We start from the raw sequence: 23648 nt of genomic DNA, 5'->3' as shown, positions 1-23648 counted from the left end.
AACTGCATGTGGGGTGAAGCAAGACTTATGGTTTGGCCCCAGTTTGGCACTAGTTGGGGATATCAGCTTCCCTGATACCCTATTATCCAGTCCTCCACAAAACCTAAGTATTTAAATCTCCAAGTACAGAATCTGCTTTCTCAGGTAGATCAACATAACTAAGCTGACTTTTTGCTTTGCTAATAATATTCTTATAAACAGCATTAATTTTAAGATTCCTGGAATCTGACATGTCATGTGTTGTCCACAAATATTAGACATACCTCCACCCATCCCTTCCATATTTCTATTTCATTTGCTGTTATGACAAAGATATCCTTTAATGAATCTTAATGACTCATCTCAAATGTTGTTTTCTGAATTCTGATAAGCACTAGATGGATGACTAATAGACTACACGTAACACCTAGACAACATGAGCAATTCAGTATTTGTTTAAGCCGTATTAGTTACTGATAACAGACATAGGCATTGCACCTGCCCCACTGTAAAAAAAGAGAAAAAAAGGACAGATAGAGCAACTGCTGCTTATATTTGTATGAAGCAAATTTATTTTGTCAGTGTTCCAGAGAATGTATGTTGTGGCTGTTATAAAGCTTCCCTCTCTTGTAAAAATGACTAATTTGACATTATGCCTCTGGGGAAGTAAAAGCAAAAAGGCAGCCAACTTGGCTAAGATGGAGCAGTGCTTCACAGTAAAGATGTCTACTAATCAAAGGCAGGCAGTTTTCCAAGTCTACCAGCGTATGCACCAGTGGACACAACAATGTATATATCCACTTACAGCTAAAGCTGGTATTGCCTTTCCTTTTCCTGTTTCTGTGAGATTTGGGTTAAATTCCTTGCGATACAAAGGCCTGAACAGTCTTCCATTAGAAAAGCAGAGCATTAAAATGGGATCTAAGTTTTGCATAGACTTTATGCTAGTCAAGGTCACTCAGTAGATGACTCTTCCCCCTGGAAGCCTCAGGCTGAGATCCTGAACACAGAGTGGTCTGAATCACCCTGACTACAGTGGTCTACGCCTGAATTTCTGCATATGACGAGAAAGAGGCCAACAGCTTCTCCCATGTTCTTGGTACTGAAGATTGCATGTCCTGTGGGTCCCAACATGTAGCACCTGCCAGGATCTGATCCATGAATTTCAACACACTGTGTAAACACAGATATCTTTCTTATTCACTGACCACAGTAAGACTCACCACTGCTCTTTATGTAAGAATGTGCATATGCACTAAGCATGCAGTAGGAGGGCACATGGATGAAATCATAACATTTTCTTGCCCAGAGAGAAACAATTAGATATGACCCTGTGTTCACTTCCTTGTTCCACAAATTCTTCCACCACCTAGTTCCTGACTTGTGCTGCACTCTACACAAACATAAGGCAATGAAGTAAAAGAAGTGGATCATGCAAGGAAAAGGGAAATTGCTGCGGAACGTAAAGGATGGGAATGAAGTAGGCTGAAAAAACTAACTACGGTAATAGGAAAAATAAATGATCAGCAAATTATGCTGGGGCTTGTGCACTCACAGGCAGATATGTATGTTGCTATGTGAAAGAATTCTTATGTCATTGTTCCAAAAATATATCCAATGCTTGCACAGACAGTTATCACTTAAGTACAACAGCAGCAGCAGCAGCAACAAACAAGCTTCTCTCCATTTTGGACTGTAGAACATCATTAATATATCTAGGGCTAATGTAATTTTTTTTAATTTGTGACAACTTACCAACTGCTAGCATGCAATTTTCACAGTCATAGAAAACGATACAAAACTATACTTTTTACTACGCCTACATTGATGGGAGAGCAAATATGGTGATGAAGGTCACACCAGAGTTATACACGACTTCAACATAAGAATTATAAGTCTGCACACAAGAAAGGTAATTTCTTATATGAAATCAGCAGTACATGAAATGCAGAGAATAAAAAAAAAAACTCTGTTGGTAAAGGAAGCTGAAGTGTACCTTTTTGAACACAAAGTTGTCCAAAAACTATTACTAAATATTCTCTACAGTTTCTGAACACACTTGGCCTTAAAAAAATTAACATGTGCTTTTTATTTTATGCCTCAAACTGCATCAGATGAATTAAATGTACTCAAAATGGTATGAGCAATCTCTTAAGCACTGCCTAGGCTGAACAGTTTAACAACTAATCTGCTGCTTTAATATGAAGAGTAAAGGTTTAGTTTTTCCAAACATATGATACATAATAATAGAGTTCATGTGTTAGGCATCTCTCCCTGTCCATTGACAACATTATCTGAGGCATGCTCATAACGTTTTCACTTGATTAAAAAATCAGAAGCATAAGAACTTTGAATTTTTATATGTTACTGAGCTGGCAGTTTACATAACTTCATTCAGTTTTATGCAACTGGGTGAAATGTAGTGATTTTTGTTATTGTTCAAACGTGCTGACAAAACTTTGACATAGTATTTTTTTCTTTACACTAATTATTAATGTTGGTTTGCATGTGTTATGAATAATGACACACACAAATAACTTGCTGTACTTTATGACTCACTGAAATGCCTTCACAGAAATGATCATGGTCAAATTTTGTTCACCAAATACTGTGGGGAGAACTTTTTGTTGGGGATGGTTGATGTTGTTTTATTTTAACAATCTCTTCCTTGCCAAGCAAAGAATATACATCTGAGTGAGAGATCATTTGTATATAATTTCAAGAGAGATAGATACCACCGTTTCCCCAACCTTGTATAAATATTTTGGTTTAGTTGTGTTTGAATCATGGAGTCAATGAGTTTCATCCTTTGTTTCAATCATAATAGTGTGTTGTTTGAAGTTACTGTTTCAAACCGTGATAACTAGGCCTTTATTTTTCAAAGATGTTATTTCCCAAGACCCTTTACGCTGTGATCTTATAGATGGTCCCTACTGGAGTTTCATTGTTAATTGACTTTTATGGGCACAAATATATGGCCTTTTATTTTAAATTCAAGACGACTCTGTTTATTTACGGGAAGGAATGCAAATGAATTATTTGGCCAGGTTGTAGCTGGTACTGCAGGGGTGTGAGAGAGTGGGAGGAGGCACAGGCCTATCGACCACGCTGCATTCCTGAGCGTGGGCCAAACACGTGTACAGCTCTGCGGGCAAGGGCTGCTTCATATGAGTGCAGCCCTACTGCTCGCTGCAGCGGTGGGAGGAGGGATGTGCTTGCCCCAAACCACAGAGGCAGAGGCGCTGAGCCAACATGCAGATGAGTGCACAGCGTATACGCTGAAAGCACAACAGGGTTTTCACTCCTCTACGTCCTCTCCAGTGTCGCAAGGGAAATTCTGGAGGAGTAAGTCATAACGTCTCTGGAGCTCTGGCTGCAATGCAGCCCTTCCGCATACCTTTCGCCTCTTTACGCTTAAACCTGCATGTCTGTAGGATCTCCTTCCCCCTCTGTTTTGGCACCAGTGAGAATTCTGTGCACAGACGCTGAGTAAAGCGCTTCCGCGGGATGCTCCGACAATCAACTCTTAACTCTTCTCCTCCTCCTCCCCATCTTTGCCAATGAACTCACAAATTAGCATTGCAGCTGCTCAAATCAGAAATCTGGGGGCAAATTATGCCCTCAAACAACTGGCCATTACCCTAAGCACACTATGTCCTGTACTTAAATACTCAAAAAATCCTAGCAAGTTCCTTCACCTTAATTCGCTGTAACAAGAGGATTCTTTCTCATCGTATTTATAAGACACCATTCCAGAGAAAGGCAACAAAATAACCAAAACCAACATCTGAACATTCACTTGCAGTCCTTTAAAACATGGACTTTATGAGCAAGAAGGACTGAAAAAAAGCCTTATCTATCTGGATTATCACAGAATTCCAGTACAGTGACTTTGCAAAAGTCTTTATCCTTCTTCTTTCCTTTTACCTTTCCAGTCAATTAGCACTGAGTACCAGAGCTCCTTCTCCCACAGTCCTGCAGAAAAGAAAGCACCAGTGGGTTCACAACAAAAATTCTCAAAAGTTTGCAGAGTGGTGCTGATATCATAATTATTCACCAATTTATACAGAACTCCTCCTCTTGTCTCTATGATTGACACGCATGCACGCACACACACACGCACACACACACACACAAAAAGCACAAATAAGAACTAAAGCAATAGTGAGGATGGGTAATTCCTAAAACAAAACACACGGTTACACTACACGAGAGTTTTCAGCCAGAACAAAAACTAGTTCTTCTTTCTCTTTGACTCCCTAGCTTAAACTTTTTACATTTTGAAAATAAGTAGTACAGAGGGATCAGAGAATTACAGAACAGCCCGAGTTGGAAGGGATCTCTGGGGAGTCTCTCTTCCAGTCTTCTGTTCAAAGCAGGGCTAACTTCACAGTTAGATCAGGTTGCTCAGGCCTTTGGCCAGTTGAGTTCAGAGAATCTCCAAGGATGACTTTTCCACTCACACTGGGAACATTTACTTCCTTCTATCCAGCTGGCATTTTCCCCGCTGCAACTGTGCACCTCTGAGAAGAGTCTGGCTCCTTCTTTGCTGTAACCTCCCATTAAGCAACTGGAGACAGCAACAAGATTTTTGTACTAACAATAAGAATTATTTAATGAAATTAACTATTCTTATATAATAAGAATTACTTTGAAAATAAAAATTTTAGTAGAGCAAAATACAGCCAAATTAATCATTTTGCTCTGGATCCCAGAACAGTAATTTAGCAAGAAATAAATAACTCCCAGCCTTTCATCTTATCTTTTTGACAGATGTTTCCCCTATATAAAGGGTGGCATAATTGTTTTTGTCAGTGTTATAATTAAAATTGCTATCCAGCTGACATACAGTTTTTAATGGTTTCCCTTAGGATTATAACAGATGTTGCCTTATTAGATCAGGACTCTCCTGCAATATGAAATGCCATCAGCACAATCAAGACTTTTCTCTCAGTCTCTCAAAGTCTACTGTCATAATTTGCCTGATAACATTTGAGCATAGGGAATGAAATACAAGCCACATTCCTAAATAGAAGAAAATGTATTATGAAGAGTTTGAAATAAATACTGAAAAATCTTATCCTGCAGCAACAGTTGCATGACCTGGCCTTTGCTGCAGCCAGAAATAGTGGGAAAACATAGAAGAGGGGGTCCTAAAAACTGTGCCATCAACAGCCAAAGAGACTACGACTTTTTAACAGCAAAAATAATCACAGCTCAGACACATGTAAAGGGTCATTTGAAATCTGGTGGAGAACTCAGAAGTAGCAGTTATTGGGCTGCTATTACAAGAAAAGTTACAACTATAGGACACAAGTGTTAATTTGAAATGGGAATTAATTTAAATAAAACAACATGTAATAGCAAGCTTAAATAACAGCTTTCTAAATGCAATTCAGGTCCCTAGAGTTCACTGAAATCTACAGAAGTTGAGGGTGGAAGCAACAAGAAATTGTGGCTCCAAGCTGTTCTTTCACTGTGGTTCTTTTCATTTACAGATATCAAAGGCTGCATATAAAAACTGTGAGATGGGCATTCCACGACACAGACTGCGTTTCAGGTCCCCTGAGCATCCATGCCAGGATGGCTGCTGGATACACTGTGGCTTCATCCCTGCCAGAGCACACAAAGTGATAGCATGCAAATGCATCTCAGCCCTGCACACAAACAGGACACAGCTACAAGGTGCAATCAGGCCAGGGAGCTAGAAAGCACACTTGGATCCCCAAGCAAGATGCACCCAAAGTGTTTAGCAAGGCATAAAAAAGTCACTGTTAGGTACCAATTACCAATGTGGCAAATGATTCAGAAAAGCTAAGCGGCTCCAGTAAGTGGTTAGCAGAATAAGAAAGGCAATTCATGCCTCCTGACTTACAGTCCAGTGTCCTTCCACTGAGTCTCTGCAGCCCCCCTTGGGGAAACTCACTTTGCCAAAATATTTCTAATGTGAAGTTACTTTATCCTTGGGTAGCTTAGGGCTCCTTGCCACTTTCCAGTAGTGATTAGATTTTTCAAGATCCGAGGAACACCAATTCTATTTTACTGACTGTGCTGTTTGGATCTGAAATTCAGATGGCGAAGCTGTCGGTACACCTTTCACACTGGATTTAGTTTATTATTAAGAAGTCCCCCAAACAACTGTAGAAAGTGCAACACAACGTAACAGAATTGCTGAATTTCCACAGCAGCAAGTGTCAGTTTACTTATGAAAATACATTATTCATATGGATGCCTGGATTTTATGGCTTAATTCTTCTGATCTTAGACATTAATGAAAAATGAGCGTGGAAAATGTCCAACATGAATTATCTCCAGGATAGCCAGGGAAAAAAATCTGCCTCTCTAAATTGTCTTTCTTCTCTCCGTGCTTTCCAGTAAATTATCTCGACCTCACTCATCGGCACAGTGCTCTGCTTGTGCAAGTGAGTTAGGCTTAAACAAACTATTTCTCTCTTTGCAAAAAGGAGAAGTACCTCAAGGTAATCATGCTCTTGTGTTGACAGATGGTTCAGCTGCCGCCTGTTACCTGACAGACAGCTAGGAGCTAGCTGTGTTTACTTGAGCTATCTCCTGTCAGTGCCCTCTGCATCCCTTGAACCGGCAGAGTCGGGTGAGGATCAGCTCAGAAAACATCACGGGAGGCCTGGGCTTCCTGATACCACTGCATCCCTCCTGCAACATTGAAGAAGCTGGCTGGTGCTGCCTCACGGTTGTAAATAGGCATATGAGACTAACCAAAATGTTAATTTATCAGGTTAGTAGAAATACTTCCCTGGGATTAAAGAAAGGGGTGCTGTGGCTCTGGTTAAAGCAACTAAACCAAAGATATCCCAGTGGGAACGCCGAGGGCTTCTGAAACCCACCGCGCAGGTGGGCTGTTAGCGCTTCCGCTTGCAGCACGAGCTCGGATGTGGCGTTGGAGGGTGGACACCGGGGTCCGGCTGCCCCTTCTGCACGGAAATCAGGAATAACCCGCACAACTCGCACAAGGAGCGGCAGGCCCTGCGCTTGCGCTGCTGCCCGGGCGGGACGGCAGCTTCCCTGGGGGCAGCAGGGCCCGGCCGCGGCCCTCCTGCCGCCGGCTTTCCTCGGCGGGGGGTCGCGGAAGCAGCGCGGGCGCGGCGGGAAGCCGCGGCGAGGCGAGGCGAGGAGAGGCGAGGCGAGAGCCCGTTGCCACGCACCCGCCGCGGCCGCCGGCACCGGGAAGCGGCGCGGCGAGGGGCAGGGCCTGGCGGGAGGCGGGCTCCGCCGCCGCCGCCCCCCGCCCGCTGAAGAGCGCCTGCGAGGCCGGGCGGGCGGCACAGACCCGCGCACGGGCCAGCGGCAGCGCCTCGCCTCGCCTCGCCTCGGCTGCCAGCGCCCGCGCACCCGCCCCGCCGCCTCCTCTTCCTCCTCCTCCTCCTCTTCCCCCTCCCCCCCCGCTCCCGCGGGACGCTCCGGCCGGGATCGCGCCCGCGGCGGCGGCGGTGTTGGTGTTGGCCGGGCTCGGCCCCATCGAGGATATTTTGGCTCCGGGAGAGGCAGCGGCGCGGTGTCGTTTTGGCGGTGCCGCCGCCGGCGAGGGAAGCGGAGGAGCGCAAGGTGAGGCGGCGGCGGCGGTTGGGAGCCGGTGGCGGCGGCGGGGGAGGGTCGTCGATCGGCTCCGTGGCGGCGGCCGCTGCGGGGTCCCTTCAGCCGGGGCGGCAGGCGGCGAGTGCCGCGGCCGTCGGGAGGCCCCGCCGGCCGTGACGGGGGCAGCGGGCAACGGCCGCTCCGCGCCGGCGGAGCCGTTGGCGCCGCGCTGGGGCGGGCGGGCCGCGGCCGGCCGCTGTGGGGCCGCGGGCGGCGGCAGGTGGGGCGCGGGGGCTGCGCGCCGCGGAGCGTGGACTGGCGCCGTGTGCCCGGGAGGACGCGGCTGCTGCGCAGAGGCAGGGGCCTTCCGCGCTCGGCCGCGCTTGGCAGCGGCGCGGAGGCGCCGCGCCGTGAGATCTCTGCGTCTGACCCCTCCGGCTGCTCACTGCCCCGTCCCTGCATCCTGCCTAGTTACGAGGGAAAGCAGAGCTCCTAACACGGGTTTATTCTTATTTTTATTCTTATTTTTATTCTTATTTTTATTCTTATTTTTATTCCCTCTATAAGAATTTTTTTTTTTTGGTCAGCTGAACCTGCCATTTTTTTATTACTATTTATTTTGATTTTTTTAGGGCTATGGGGTTGTGTGGTGGACGCTCGCACGGCTTAGTTTTGCCTTGCGAGTGATTCCCAGCTGACTCCAGCAGTAGGCAAGCACCTGGCTATTGCTGAAAAGAAGTTGATCAGAATTCAGGGGTATTAGTTAATAAGTGCCTGATCCCGCTGACCCTGTTCTGGTTCACCCGCTCAGCTATGCGGGGGTGTTGGAGAAGGTGTCCTGCCAGTTAAACCAATTATAGCTGGCAAGGCACAGTCATCAGCATTAGTGGAGGAGTTGGAAGTGAGGCCCAATCGCATCATACCGTAGTGTCTTTTCTGATCTTTCTTAGGCCAGCAGAAGGGCAACACCTGTATTGCCTTTTTAGTCCCATTTGGTTTGTGATAACTCTGGAAGTGCGTCTGATCTCCTGGAAGTGTGTCTGATCTCAGGGCTGGAAACTCCTGTTGCTGATCGGTAGAAAGCTAATGTACGATGGGCAAAGGCCCCAGAAATTCCTAACAACCTGAGAGGCCATGGTTAGAGGCAGGAAACTGGGATGCTACTGCATGGAGAACTTGAGCATGTTTTGTATTGGACAGAAGCTCTGTTGTCTAGCTTTCCGTAAGGTGTGCAGTGCAGAGGCAAGGCTGCACAACAAATGAGCAGTCTAGCATAGAAAAGCAGCAACTTGGGTTAATAAGCAATGCCATGTAATGAAGACTTGTTATAAACCTTTTGTCTTGGTAGTCTAAGCACTTCCAAAGAAAATTAACAAAAAAAAAAAAGGTGGGGGTAGAATCCTGTCCCTTTTAATCAATGGGAAAATTCCTAACAGGGTTCATGTAAAGGCCAGGATTGCCCCTGAAATTGTCAGAAATTTTATTTATAGTCCAGACTGGGGATCAGAACTAAGATTGCTAAAAATATGTGTAGTGTTATCACAAATACCTTCCAACTGGTAAGGCTTCGATCTGGTTATCCCTATATACAAGAGCAGATTTCAAAGGCAAAGCAAAGGGCATTAGAAATTGCCTTTTTTTTTTTTTAATGCCCAACTGAATACTAGGATAAACAGTTGTTTAAATTGTGGCAAATTCAATGAAGAGATTAGAGACACTTGCTGAGTGAGTCTCATGCTGTGTAGAATTCTTTGGTGCTCAACAAGTTGTGTAACTTTGATCAAATATTTGTATATGCTAATTGAAGTAAAATACATCAATCAGTATGTTGCACTTTTGGGTAACATTAATGAAGTATAGGTCAACTATTCTTTTCATATGCAGTTGGTTTATTTTATTTCAATTATAAGCCCCGTATATCTAATAACAGTGAAGTTGAAATGGGCCTTTCTGATTAAGGACTTTTGATTTTAAGTGATCAGATATACAGGAGGATGAAAACGTTCCAAGTCTTTGGCTGTTGGATTTTTTTTTTTCCTCTTGGCTTGTAGGGACAGATTTTGAATATGTTGTCATTTTAACAGGCTGTGCTTGTTTTGTTAAGTTCTAATTTGCCACCTTCTTCTGAGTCAGTTTAAGATTATATTTTGACTTCTCTGTGCTTTTGCAAAATCATTAAAATGGCTAGTATGAGCAGTCACTTTGTAATAAGTAATCACAGTTTTGTGGAAATATTAATAGCAACCCCTGTGACTGTTTATTTAGATACAAATGCACGTGTCCTGACAATTTCTATGGAGCAAAAGAAATTAGCACAATGCTGTGAAAAAATAGAAGGAAAAGTGTTGAGAGACGGCTTGCCTCAGTGCGGGCTGATAAGGTATCATTTACAAACACCTGAATTACAGCATCATGATTAAATCTGAACAATGGCCGTAAACCTGTCTTGCTTCCTTATGTTTGATCTCTCATAGGGTAGTAAAAGGATGTGAATCTTATCACTGTATTCTTTCAGTCATATATAAGAGAACAAGTTATAAAGGCATCACACAATCCTGTTCCTTGTGGTACAGGCAGCATGATAGCTTTAACTTCTGTGGTATTGAAGTACTGTTATTGGTCCCATTATCAACCCTTTAAGAAGGACATTTTGCTACATAAACACTTCCAATTTAAACTGAAGCCTTCCAAACGTTTATAAATATGTTAATCCTGTGCTTATGAAATGTGCGAAATAACATGGTTTGAGGATGCTTTGTCTAGTAAAAGAAACAGATTGCTAGCATTTGGAATCAGCTTCTCTGATACTTCATAGAGGGGATGAAACTGTGAAATGGATGAGTGTTAGAACATGAAGGTAAATCATGACGAGTGCTCTGTCATTTGCCTTCTGTACATTGGAAGGGAAAGACCAAAGTGAATCATGGCATGTGAGCAGGAATGTTGTAAACAAAGATCCTGCAAAATTTCTTTGTTAAGATAACAAGTGAAAACTGGAAAACATCTCAAAACAATAGATACTTGATGGACATAGAACTTCTGTAGGCTTTTAAGACTGTCTAACAGAATGAGATACTAAAAGCCCTCATCTTCGATATCAGAAGTTGATCATCCTCTTCTTTTTCTCATAACAAAAAGAACTTTAACTCCACTGGCTTCTGTGAAGAGGCTTCCAGTTAAAAAGCTGCTTAAGCAAAACCAGAATCAGGCCCTGCATAGTCAGGACGTGAGCACCCTAGAGGAAAGCATTCTCAATGTCTTATTGAAGTAACACTCCCAATGAAGAAACATATAGTCTATGCTAAAGCAGTAAGATGCATCTATTAATATACTTGCTTCTCCAGTAGCAATGTTTTTCATGTGACCCCTTTCATTTTTCAGATGAGTGATTTTGGGATCAGGAACATGGATCAAGTCGCTCCTGTGTCTAACATGTACAGAGGAGTGCTCAAGGTGAGTTCTCTTGAGCTAGTGGATTCTAAAACCGAGTGGTCTAATCTCCCAGTTAGTGAATATATGGTGTTCTTAATGCTAACAAAGGAATTGTACAACCATGCCAGCATGAACGCAAATACATAATTCTTTAGCAGTTTGCTTGTAACCTCTAGATTACTTCTAGAATCTTCCCACTGAATTAAGCGAGTGTGTGAACAAGCACTACTGAAGCAGGAAGACATAAATCTTATACTCCCTGAGGTCCCCCCAGGAAGTTTTTTCCCCACTACATCCTAAGAATTTGAAAATAAGAGGTGGACAAAAACTGATCTCAAATTCGTTGGAGTCAGTGGAAGTTTTGTGTAAATAAAGTCATGGGATTGGCAGTACAGGTGGTCTTTATATATTTGACTTTATGAATCTGTTAGAGCATTGTTCTGATATGACCAGTCAGGTCTAATTCATTCGAGAACCTTGTATGAAAAAAGTAGGTTATTCACCTATTACATGCAACTATATCAAATGGAAGTCCAATACAACATAAAAAAACAAAGATAGTTATTAAATGCATTTTTTCATTAGATAGACTGTGGCTGTTATCTTGCTTTGAAAGGAACTTGCATACTGAGGACAAATGAGGAACAGACTATGAAGATTCATCTTGTAACAGTCTATAAGTGCTCCCCCCATCCTCCAGTCATGCAACTTGCTTTTTATCCCAGTATTAATTTTTTTTCGTAGCATAGGTTAATGTAACTAAATAAAGACTAGGAAGATGCTTTCTGCTCTCATTAACTTTGAGGAATGTCAGTGTTTTGAAGACTCAGTTAATGAGTCTTTGGTATTCTGACTTCTGTGATGTTTTTATGTCCTCTCTTAACTTTTTCTCCTGCTCATAGCAACGGCAAAATCCAAAAAAGATCCTCCAACTTAACAGCTGTGTACTCTTTCACACAGGAGTTGTTCTCAGCACTTACTCAGTGATCACAGTTGTCATATAATCAAGTCAAAATCAAGACACTATTCTACTGTTTTGTAGCTGTTCCCATTTCTTCTTAATTTGTTCTGTAATAATTACCCTTATATATATGTTTAAAAGACAAATAAAATGGTTATCACTAATAGGGCAAGCAGAATTTCTTCCATATTGATTTTTGCCTTTATTAAAACAAGAACCTGCTTAAACGTTAATTTTATCCTTTTTGAAATATGAAACTAGTACAGTATGGATTTTACTCATTCACATGCCACAGCATTTTTTCCAGTGACTCAGGATAAGGGTCAGCTGTTTACATAAAATGCAGGAGTTTCCAGATTATGTTGAAAGAACTTGCCCTTTCTTCTAGGTACTAGTGATGAGTCAGTGCTTTTATCTAGTAATGTGTAAAGAATTTTTTACTAGTAAATCTGGCAACTATTCTTAAGTTGTTTCACTTGGATGTGAGCTTTTTCATGGCTTCACTTTGACTCTCTCCTGTACTTGTCATGGGTACCTGAACAGACTCCCCAATTTATCTCCAGTGGTCAGCTCTCAGTGGAGGTTTCTGAACCCAGTTAACCCTTAGAGGCATGGTATTGTTTTCTTTACCAGCTTTTTCTTCTGTGGATTGTATACTTTCATAACTTACATACTGGGATGCATAGCAACTTGCTATAAAATACAACTAAAAACTTACAGTCCCTAGTTTCCTACTAGTTTTATTGGGACTTTTTTAAAAAAAAAAAAAAAAAAAAAAGACTTCTGGTGCAAAAACACTCCAAGCCCCTTAAAACCTTGTAGGTTTTAGCTAGGAAATTCCAGGAAGAGTTAATATTTATTTGCTAGTCCAGAAACATGCTTCAGGTTGCTATTGCATAGCACATGAATACTGCCCTGAAAAATCTTGGCCTTGTCCTCAGTTAAATTCTCTGCTTTGCCATAAGCCAGCATACCAGTGGATGCCTAAAACAAATAAGCATTTGTAAGTTGCCACGCTCTCTAGCTCCCCAAACTGCAGTAGCTGCCATGTACATGCTGTAGCTTTTCAGAACAATATTCTATCCTCAGGTGCTTTTAAAATCTCAGCAACAATTTCTACCTATTCCTGTCTGTAGTTATTGCAGATGCTGTTTCCTTGTGACTAATAGACAAGTTGCATAGGTTGTTTTCAAAGTTGTTTATTTCCTCCTCTTCTCTCCTCACCCCCAAAAGAAGACTTAAATGGCTGGAGGGATCTAAGTAATAGTATTTTGCATCTCTATCATACACACCTAACACAAGTCAAGTTTGAAAGAGATCTTTGCAAGTTGCATAAATCCACTGTAGGTTTTGCACTGGCAGTTTTTTCCCATAATTTACCAGTCCTGCTTCTGTTTTAATTTGTACTCATCAGAGGGATAGTAAATTTAAAGGGTTAAAGAAATGCTAAGTTTTCTTCAAAATATATCCATAAGTCAGTCATTTCAAAAGTTAATATATATGCATGCATTCTCTATTGTTAGAAAGCCTCAATTACAGGAAAGGTTAAAATATCCTTGCTTGGCTTTACAGTAGCTTTCAGATCATGCCATACAACTTACATTGTAGTCTGAATGTTAGTTGTTTCATTTTAATGTACCAGAAGCTATACTGTCATTATATTTATATTTCAAAGGCACAAGTTGGTCTATTCAAAATAGTGACTGTGCATGGTCTCCAAATCTAGGAAACCTAACCAGCCACTTCCTAGCAGTTCTTGGCAGTGCTCTAGCAAATTGCTCACGATATTTTTTATTTATTTTGTTGCTTTGCAGCGTCAGCCAGCATTTGACACCTTTGATAGTTCAAGCTCTCTCTTTGCTGGATATTTTTTCTCACTAAATGAAGATCAAACACTTCAAGAAGTGCCAACAGGATTTGATTCTACTTCTTACGGTACCTTTTCTCTTTGTTCTTTAGTCCAATCAGCAGCTCAAAAAGAAAACTGGGTGGTCTAACTAGGATTTTATCACTATTCTCTTACAAGTACAACATGGATTTCCCTTAAAAAAAAAAAAAGTGTTTTAGTACACAGGAGTCTGTGTAGGTATTTGGATTTTATGTACATGAGTTGCTCTGTTGATAGTTGCTGTTCTCTGTACTGAACTGGGATGGGAACTGGGATTCATTAGCCTAAGCTGTCCATGGAAGAAGCCTTAGCAGGTACTAAAGCAGGGCTAAGGCTGATTTAGATTTTTAAATTTTGAAAGTTTTAAATCATATGTAATTAAACTTATATTTTAATTTTGGCTGAGATGTTTTAGGTACTCTGCAAGCCCCTGTTTTGACCCTCTGGTGTTAATTCACAGGGAACAAAATCCTTATTCCTTTTCCCATTGTAGGGTTTGTTTTATGCCTCACCTTAAAAATAGGGGTGGAGGTGTTTACAAATCTTTTTAGTAGGACAATACCTACCAAGAGTTTTCAGCAAATCCTGCCAAAACTCCGTAACTAGCTTTTTTGCCTCTACAAAGAAATGTAGATATCTTTCCTGTTGCTGTCTTTATCTCCTCCTAGGCAAGCAGGGAAAAAAACTTAAACCTCCAGCAGCCACCAGCCTTTTGTTCTAATGTGATTCTAATCAGTCACTAGCTCTGGTCAGCAAAGCAAGTCCTAGCAGATATTGAGGATGGGTGTGGTAAAAACAGACGTTAAGCACACACTGGTAATGAGCTCCGCTTGCTGGGTCAAGTGGAGCTCGTACATAGTCAGGATCTAGGAAAACTAGAAGAGCAGAACAGCTTCATAAATGGGTCTGAAGTCTAATAACCCGTCATGTGTATGTACCCTGTCACCGTTACATGCCTCTAAGAGTAACATAGCAGAGGTCCTTCAAATGCAGTATGTGTGCTAGTTTTCAGAGGGTCTCTGAAGTGTCCAGAGATGCAATGGTGAGATGGATAAGACATCTTCAATTGTCCCCTAGTTTAATGACACCATCACAGATAAAATATCAGTAAAAGTTTTCTTATATTGAAACATCTAGGTGGTATTGTTGATTTTCTTCTACGTGGGTGTTCTTTCATAGTTAAATGAGGCATCTTCAGGTGAAAATTGCCCAGTAAGAAAAATTAGGTGGAAGCCAAATTTTTTGTTAAAATAGAGTCTATCTGCAAACCTTAAAAAAAAAAAAAAGTGAGTTATGCAGGTTAGTAATTCATAGGCATAGGATGATACTGATTTTTGAATTGTATTGCCATGTTTAGACACTGGGTACCAGCTTGTGACTAGTCATGTTTGTTTAGTTCAGTTGACTGAATAAGCTATAACACCATATACTTGAGTGACTGAGAGATGCATGAAAAGGTCTGAAATACAGTTCATTGGAAAGCAGTGTTAAATATCCTCACAATCTAGTTCTCCCCAACCCTATTATGAATTACTTAGTTCTCAAGCTAAATAATGACAACAGGAGTTAACAGGAAGTCTGAGGTCAAAATGTAGATGAGAAAATAGGAAGAAGCAATCTCATATTTTCTGAAAAGTAATAATAAAATTTCCCTGCAACAAAGGCATGCTGTGTAACTACTGAGAGTCAGTGAGGATCTATATCATGGAAAGCTGCAAAGCTTTATTGCTGCAAAGCTTTATTTTAGCATGATGCAATTTTACCAACTCAATATGACAAAGATATTTTAGTGTTGACATATTCAGTCAAAGACAGGACAATCTAAAAATAGACCTACCCTGTTAGTTTCTGTTTTAAAATACATAGTTTCTGGTATCCTCTTCTTTTTCTTCACCTAGTAGGGCGAAAACCTCTTTCATTGGCCTAAATGTTAATGTATCTTCTTTTCCCTCCACCCCTTTTCTTTCTTGTAGAGTCAAACAACTGTGAATTGCCTCTGTTAACCCCATGCAGTAAGGCTGTGATGAGTCAGGCCTTGAAAGATACTTTCAGTGGTTTCACAAAGGAACAGTGTCGGCTGGGTATCCCAAATAGTAAGTGTTTTCTATTTATAAGCTCTTTTTTAATGCTAAGGAGGATGCTGAATAGTGATTCTTTTAAAAGAGAAAGAGTGATGTCAGAACGAAATACAAGAATCCTATGTGAATCTGGCACAGCTTTAGTTGGAAAGACTAGACTTGCTGTTATTAAAAATGGGTGCATGGAGAGCTCATAATTTGGCAGCATAAGAGAGAATCAAATAAACTGAGCACATACATCCTCTAATTGAGGGGGAATACAGAAGGAAAATAGAGCACTGTTTTTAAATTCAAGAATAAATTGATTCTGATGCCTAAGCTTCAGAACTAAGTAACTTGGATTAACAAGTCTTTCATTCACTGCCTTTTAACTAAGGTTTTTTTTGGGGGGGGGGGGATTTACAAAGGTCAAGCGTTATCTCTCTATGCTGCACACTTTCTATCTTGCAGATCCCTGGCTGTGGACTGAACAGCAGGTTTGCCAGTGGCTTGCGTGGGCTACCAATGAGTTTAGCTTGGTAAACGTGAACTTTCATCAGTTTCTTATGAGTGGCCAAGACTTATGCAACCTGGGCAAGGAGCGTTTCTTGGAATTGGCACCTGATTACGTGGGTGATATTCTGTGGGAACACCTGGAACAGATGATAAAAGGTAGATATAAAGCCACAAAGAGCTTCTGTTCTCAGATTCTTTTAATGAAGACAGGAATAAGACTCTTTCAACACTTACTTCACTATGAGGGATTTTTATTACATAAGAAAACTCAAAATGAACTTTAAGACTTGTTAATAAAAGTATTATCGAAAGTATCTAATATCCTGCATACACAGAGCACAAATGCAGGTATCTGCAGAAGTATTCCCTGCTCGGGCTGAGTACCTGTTGCAGTCAAGTTTTATTTAGATCAGTTACTGAAATAAATGAGATCAGGATGGGGCTCTTACAATGCCTCATTTTAAAAAATATATATATATTTAATCAAAAGCTGGACAAAACCATCCCTTCTTTTTATAAGTATTTTGTTTTGTTCCTGTAAGGTAGTGTTTTGAGGTAATTCAGTGAATGAATGTAAGGATATCAAGGAGGTTTGGAGGTGCTCTTAGGTGAACACTAATGATGTTGCTAAAACTCTACATGCACTGATGTATGCATTCAATTGGTTTTGGAGAATAAGATTCAGCAGCTGCCTGTGTGCAGGGTCTGGACCTTAATGCACACTGCAGTTGTTTTTTGGTATTTGGGGCTTTTTTGTTTTGTTTTGTCTGTCTGTTTGCTTTTTCTCTATGTTAAGTATAAAGATTCAATTGCATGATGTTTTACCTACTGGGAATTGCTTTTCTTGAGAGTTTGATGCAGCATGTTAATAAAATTCATGTGAATGGTGTCCCCAAAATACTCAAGAGAGTTAGAAGCTTCCCTTGGCATACAGGTCTGATCTATAAAAATGAAATTTTCCTTTTTTTCCAGACAGTCAAGAGAAAACGCAGGATCAATATGTGGAGAACTCTCATCTCACCTCAGTTCCTCACTGGGTCAACAACAACTCCTTAAGTAAGTATTTTGAATAATTTTGGATGTTATGTTTATTCTAGGTGTGTCACAGATTCTAGTAAGAAAAAAGGAAACGCCACAACAGAGTAGTTGCTGTGCTTTAGGAAAACACTTAACTTCAACTGGTACAGTCTTTTCTAGTATTGTTTGCCATTTAATTCATATCAGAAATCTTTTGAAGAGCAAAGGCTATGAAAAATCAGACTTTCTTCTGGTATGCCAAAGCCTATGTCTGTGGAACAGAATGACCAGTCCCATCACTAGCAGACTGAATCAAAAAGCAGTATCACTAGGAAACAGCAGGAGTCATGGTTAGGCCTTTCTGAAGGCTACGGAAGCATAACAGAACTTTTGAAAATGTATGGCATAACTGTAGAGACAAAGTGCTTGTTTTCTTAGATTATTTGTTTGGTGCTGTATTTTATTGTCCCACAGTAAATCTGTAGTTCAGCCTCATTACATCTCGTAATGATAAGAGCCTTACTCAAAATCACCTAGGCTTCTCCAGCTTTTTCTGTTGTCCTGTGTTTTCCCTGAAGAACAAACAATGTATTATGTTTGTTATCTGCAAGTTGTAGAAAGAGATATACAGAATCTGATTTGGAGGCCATTAGATGGGAATCTTCTCCCTAACTTCAGTAGCCTTTCCAGTAGGTCTGTAACATCACTTTTCCCTAGCCCGACTTTCATGGAAAAAATAGTTCTTGGTGGCACAGCTGTAGTGGGATACCTTATGTTTATTAGCCCATTTAAGGGACAGCAGAGAAAATACTTAAATCATTCTCTTTTTATTTTTTTTTCCTCTCCTTCAGCTGTTAATGTGGATCAGGCCCCCTATGGTATGCAAATGCCTGGGTACCCTAAAGCCCTCAGTTACACTAAACCCAGTATCTTGAGTGACATCTGTCAGACTTCCACGGGACCAAATCTTCTCAATCCAGAACAAGAGTTTCCATTGTTCCCTAAAACCCAAGTAGATGCAGTTGGCGTGAACTATTGTGCAGTAAACCAAGACTTCACAAGAAGCAGTCTGAACTTGCTGATAGATAATTCTGGTGAGACATTATCCATATGATAACCATGGGTCTAAGGCCATATTCTGCATGTTGTTCCCCTCCTTTGCAGAGTTCATATGTACTAGCTAGACTGGGGGGAATAAAACACTTCCCTTTCTCTCTCTTACTTATTTTTTTCTCCTCTTCTTTAAGGCAAACTTAGAGAACACGAATCTAGCGACAGTGGTGCAGAAAGTTATGAAAGCTCAGATTCAATGCTACAGTCTTGGAACAGCCAGTCATCATTAGTGGACTTACAGCGTGTGCCATCCTATGAAAGTTTTGAAGATGACTGTAGCCAGTCCTTGTGTCTGAACAAACCTACAATGTCTTTCAAAGACTATATTCAAGAAAGAAGTGATCCTGTAGAGCAAGGGAAACCAGTTATACCAGCAGCAATTCTAGCTGGCTTTACAGGTAAGTAGTGAAACAAAATGGTTACTCCTCTTCTTGTGTAACTTCAATATTTTCTATAAATGCATGATAAAGTTATGTAGTTGTAAGGTAGCCTCTCACTGAGAGACCACTGCTCATGACAAGTTTCAATTTTAGATGTTACTAAAGAAAGTCTCATTGGACTATCCATCTAAAGTAAGAACAGGTAGGTACCTGTTCTTACAAACATGCCATCAAAATGAAATGTATTCTTTGCCTTTTATCTGTTTGAAAAAGAGGGAAGGTTTGTCAAGTCAAGGATTGCAGGACAGGCCCTAAAGCTTGACTACAGCTGCTAGGAGATGGAAGTGAGGGATAAAGAATCTTATATAGAAGAGAAAGGCATATTTTGTTTCAAATCCTTTCTTTTAAAGAAAAATCTGACTTCTTTTGATTTAATTTTAACATGTTTGTGAGCAGAATTATGTTACGGAAAAAAATCTTAGAAATAGTTTTCTTTTGATATTTAACAACAAAAAAAAAGCTGTCAGAGTAATTAAAAGATTTTTCCTGTGATGTGAGTTGGGCTATATTCATTAGCTGTGGTAAGAGCTTGCAGAAGTGTTAATCATGCGGTTTCCCCCCTTCTCCCCATCCCCAACAGGCAGTGGACCTATACAACTATGGCAATTTCTTCTGGAGTTACTGACTGACAAATCCTGTCAGTCATTTATTAGTTGGACTGGAGATGGATGGGAATTTAAACTTGCTGACCCAGATGAGGTATGTGGCAAATTGCGATGAACAATAAGATTTAGGGTCTGTGGACCTATTCTTGAAATAAAGCATTTACACAATCAGACACTCACTGAAAACTCTTCATTTGTAAATGTTTTATTATATGGTCAGGATTACTGTGGGTTGATTTTCCCCCCACTCCTTCTTCTTCCCCTCCTCCACCCCAGGATGTCAGTATTTGCTTATAGTTATGAGAACACTTTGTGCAGTTTGAAACTTAAAGTTAGTATACAAAATAATTTCTTTTTGACAGTATAAGCAATACTGTAAATTAGTTTACTGAATATAATTTAATCAACAATTTATATAATTATACAATATAATTTTAATCAACAATATTCAAGATTGCAAAAAGGCCTGGGGCAATTACAGCAGATATTCTAAGCATCACAATTCTTAGATATTGTAGTGCTGCTTTTAAAATACCTTAGGTAATTAAAGCTTTAGTCATTAAAAATAACTTAAATGTGCTTTATCTTCCCTACTGTTAACTGTATCAGAAAATGATTGTATTAAGAGGCATGACACAAAGTTCACTGAAGCCTTAAAAAAGGAAAAAAAAGTAAGGGGGGTCATTAGCTCCAAGGAACTCCATATAATTCAACTTTCACTTAAAGAACTGTCCCATGCTACTCAATGGCAAATTAACTCTTTAATAGCATGATCTTTGAGAGAGGGCACTGTATTTTACTTAAATTTGTTCTCCATAAACAGTTTTGCAGCAATCATTATCATGATGGGCCTATCCACTGCAATAGGTATCCTTTTTGTTGATATTTGCTATCAGCTACTTTCTCCTGTTCATGTTAGTCAAACTGCTGCCGATGGTTGCCTTGAAGTTTGTTCAGTTGAGGTTTCAGTCGCCAACTCTCCTGTTACCCAAGTTCAGGACATCAGAAGCAAATAAAGTGCTCTGACTGATGAAGAGGTTTTAATAACTGCATTTATCAGCCACTGACTGGAAGAACATAACTTGAATAAACACTTTACACTTTGCTTTCTTTTTGGACTGACAGGTGGCACGGAGGTGGGGAAGAAGGAAAAACAAGCCAAAAATGAACTATGAGAAACTGAGCCGAGGCCTACGCTACTATTATGACAAGAACATCATCCACAAGACTTCAGGGAAACGATATGTATATCGCTTTGTATGCGACCTGCAAAACTTGCTGGGGTACACAGCGGAAGAACTTCACGTGATGCTAGGGGTGCAGCCCGACACAGAAGACTGAGCCCAGTGATCTCAGGCTGAACTGGCAAAGATCACATGTTGAAACTGTGACTGGGAACCATCTGTGGTCAGTTCTTCTGACTGCTCGGATTGGTGCAACTGTTAAGAAATAAGGACCTTGACTGATTTTGTAACCAGGGAAAGTTGGAAGGAAGTGGCCTTATTTCATCAGTGGCTTCAGATGTTGCCATGTCAGGTATTTGAGCAGCATAGAAGTCAGCACAGATCCTAGCTCTGTCACGAAGATGCAGAAATGCTCTAGCGTTAAGCATTTCAGCTACCTATACTGCCATATAAAGCATTTTGGCTACTTACACTGCCATATAGTAATGGGTTGGCTTTAAAACCAAAGGTTGGATGAGAAACAAGTGATGCAGCAGAATTATTGCTCAGATTTTAAAATACCATCATCCTTGCTTATATCATGCAATTTATTTAAAAAAAAAAGCTAATTTATTTTAAAAGAGCAGTAAGAAGAATTGGTATTAAGTGTTTTCTTCTAAAGCACGTTTTACTGTCATTATTACTCCAGAAATGTGCTGCATAGGTACATAAACAGTCTGTGTCCAGAACAAGATGTAGCAACTGTTTAAAAAAAAACAACAAAAAAAAACTTTTAAGAAGGGAATGAAAATCATACCATTTCAATATTCAGTTTGTATATATTCTGTGATTCTTTTTGAATTTCTTTAATGTTCCTATTTAACAGATATTGTATAGTGTAAATTAAACTAATTGTATGTGTATTGAAATAGGACGAATGTAAACTTATCAAATGGTTATTTTATGTTTGTCTAGGATATACAACCTTCTGAAAATATTTAATTGGCCTGAGAGACAACGTAAGTGCTCAGCATGCATGCATATGGTATGCCTATCACATGAGATGTGTAAGGGGGGGTTGGCTCAGTATTTTGCCAAGACTGACGCTGGCAGTTCTTTCTGCATTTTGGCATTTTTACAAGAACCTAATATTATATTCTGGGACATAAAGGACCTATTTGTGGTTTCTTCTGTAACTGAAAATGAAAATATTAATATGGATAAAATTACCTTTTTTCCTTTATAAATGGCATATGTTTTTCAACTTCTGTGCATGTCCTTTTAAAAAAAATTTATATACAAGCCTATTTTTTCAGTTGACTTGTCTCTTCTTCCTGCAGTTTATCCTGTATGATTAAAATATGAATTCTATTTTTGGAAATAACTGTGACTCCTTTTCAAAGATCAGGAGTGATTTATGTAGCAGCTATTTTTACTGCAAAAAAAAACCAATTCACTGGAAAAATGTACTTTGTAAGAAAGCTTTATTTTTTATCTGAGCTTGATGTACATTTAAATGTGTTGTACAGTGTGAGAGGTTTAAAAATATGAATCTTTATTAAAACCTCTTGGGAACAAAAAAAAGAAATGGTGTATGTGCTTTCTTAATTCAAAAAGTTTAAGAAGGGAAGGAGGGGGAGGGTTCTTATTCCATGGTAAGTTTCTCTTCTAGACTAGCTTAAACCTCTGAAGGGGAGGGGGGGGCAGGAATATGGATTTAGAGAGTTTGTTGGAGAAAAATCTGCAAGAACGGATAGGTTGATGATCTTGAACCAAGCTAAATCTATGCAAACACTTGCACAGCTCCATCTGCCTTCATATATAAACTGGAAGTTAATGCCTTTGCGCTGTACTTTTGAAAGAAAATGAGCATTTCTGAACTGTATTGCAAACAAGTGTAAAACTACTGGTAAACGTGAGAGAACAGAGGCATCTCAAGACCATGTGCATGTTTAAACTGTTCCTGATTCCTACTGGATACAGAGCAAGCTCCCTATCATAAGTATCTTCTTTCTCATCGTTCCACACTGCAAAGTAGTAGGCAGTAAAAAACCATCTGATCTTAGCACATACTTGAGGAGTTCCACTTAAAGAAAATGTAGCTATAAAAAAACATGACCCGTCCCTTAAACTTCTTAAATCTTCCTGTCTGCCAAATGTGGCCATATATTGATCTTGCTTTCATTGTAGTCACCCTGGTTTAGCAGCGGGTTAAAGAGAAAAAAAAGGGGGTTGGTTGGTTGTTTTTAAGATATACTTACTGAGCTGAAAGGGTAGGCCTGCACCTGCACCACGACCCTGGTCTTCTCTGAACAGTTAGACATTATTCTTCAGTCTTGTATTTCATAGCCCCTGTGAAGGAAAAGGAAGATGGCTCCCACATCCTTCTTCCTTTCCCCTCAATCACCACTGTGGGCCTAGATGCCTCTCAGTGGGTTTTACCCCATAGGTTGCACTTACAGTAATGAGGAAGGGAATGTAAGGGCACAAAGAGAGCCACAAGTGCCAGGGCTGAGCTGGAACTGAGCAGAATAGGAGAAATGCCAAGCTTTCCTGTCCTTTGGATCATGCTCCAAAAACTGCAATGCTACATTTTAGATGTTTAAATGGCCTGCCTTTGAGCAGTGATCCTAATGAGGGGCGATACGTTATTTCCTGCAAAAAAATAAAGTATGGGCTGTTAATAATGAGGTCTTTTTTCTTCTGGATGTCTCTCACACTTTGGTTATAGAACTCTAATCTTTCTCTCAATATGTAGAAGTTTCATTTTCAAACCCATTTTTTCCTAAAAGCAGAACTGTTGCTCATTTGGACTGAAGGGTCAGTTGTGTCTCTTGTTTGCGCGCCCAATATTAGCTTAAACAGAGAGGCAACAGGGAAATTGAGTTTGTTTTCTTTGTTCAGTAGAAAAGAAATTTCATGATAG

At 40.3% G+C, this 23648-nt stretch overlaps 1 protein-coding gene across 3 annotated transcripts; it reads left to right on the top strand.

Moving 5' to 3' along the window:
- Positions 1 to 7287: 7287 nt before the first annotated feature.
- Positions 7288 to 22300, top strand: ETS2 (ETS proto-oncogene 2, transcription factor). Of its 3 annotated transcripts, none has more exons than XM_067298592.1 (10): positions 7288 to 7560; positions 10912 to 10983; positions 13738 to 13858; positions 15785 to 15904; positions 16340 to 16540; positions 17357 to 17440; positions 18253 to 18495; positions 18649 to 18912; positions 19535 to 19653; positions 20685 to 22300. In XM_067298592.1, the coding sequence occupies exons 2-10, from the start codon at positions 10912 to 10914 to the stop codon at positions 20898 to 20900; spliced, it is 1440 nt and encodes a 479-aa protein (XP_067154693.1). In that variant the 5' UTR covers positions 7288 to 7560; the 3' UTR covers positions 20901 to 22300. The 3 variants fall into 3 exon arrangements, with proteins under 3 accessions (XP_067154693.1, XP_067154699.1, XP_013810829.1); XM_013955375.2 differs by lacking the exon at positions 7288 to 7560 and adding an exon at positions 9785 to 9910; XM_067298598.1 differs by lacking the exon at positions 16340 to 16540.
- The last annotated feature ends 1348 nt before the right edge of the window (positions 22301 to 23648 follow it).

The sequence above is a fragment of the Apteryx mantelli genome, chromosome 1 (assembly GCF_036417845.1).
Source record: "Apteryx mantelli isolate bAptMan1 chromosome 1, bAptMan1.hap1, whole genome shotgun sequence".
NCBI lineage: Eukaryota > Metazoa > Chordata > Aves > Apterygiformes > Apterygidae > Apteryx > Apteryx mantelli.
The sequence above is the reverse complement of the archived record's forward strand: the minus strand, read 5'-3'. Positions and strand labels throughout refer to the sequence as shown.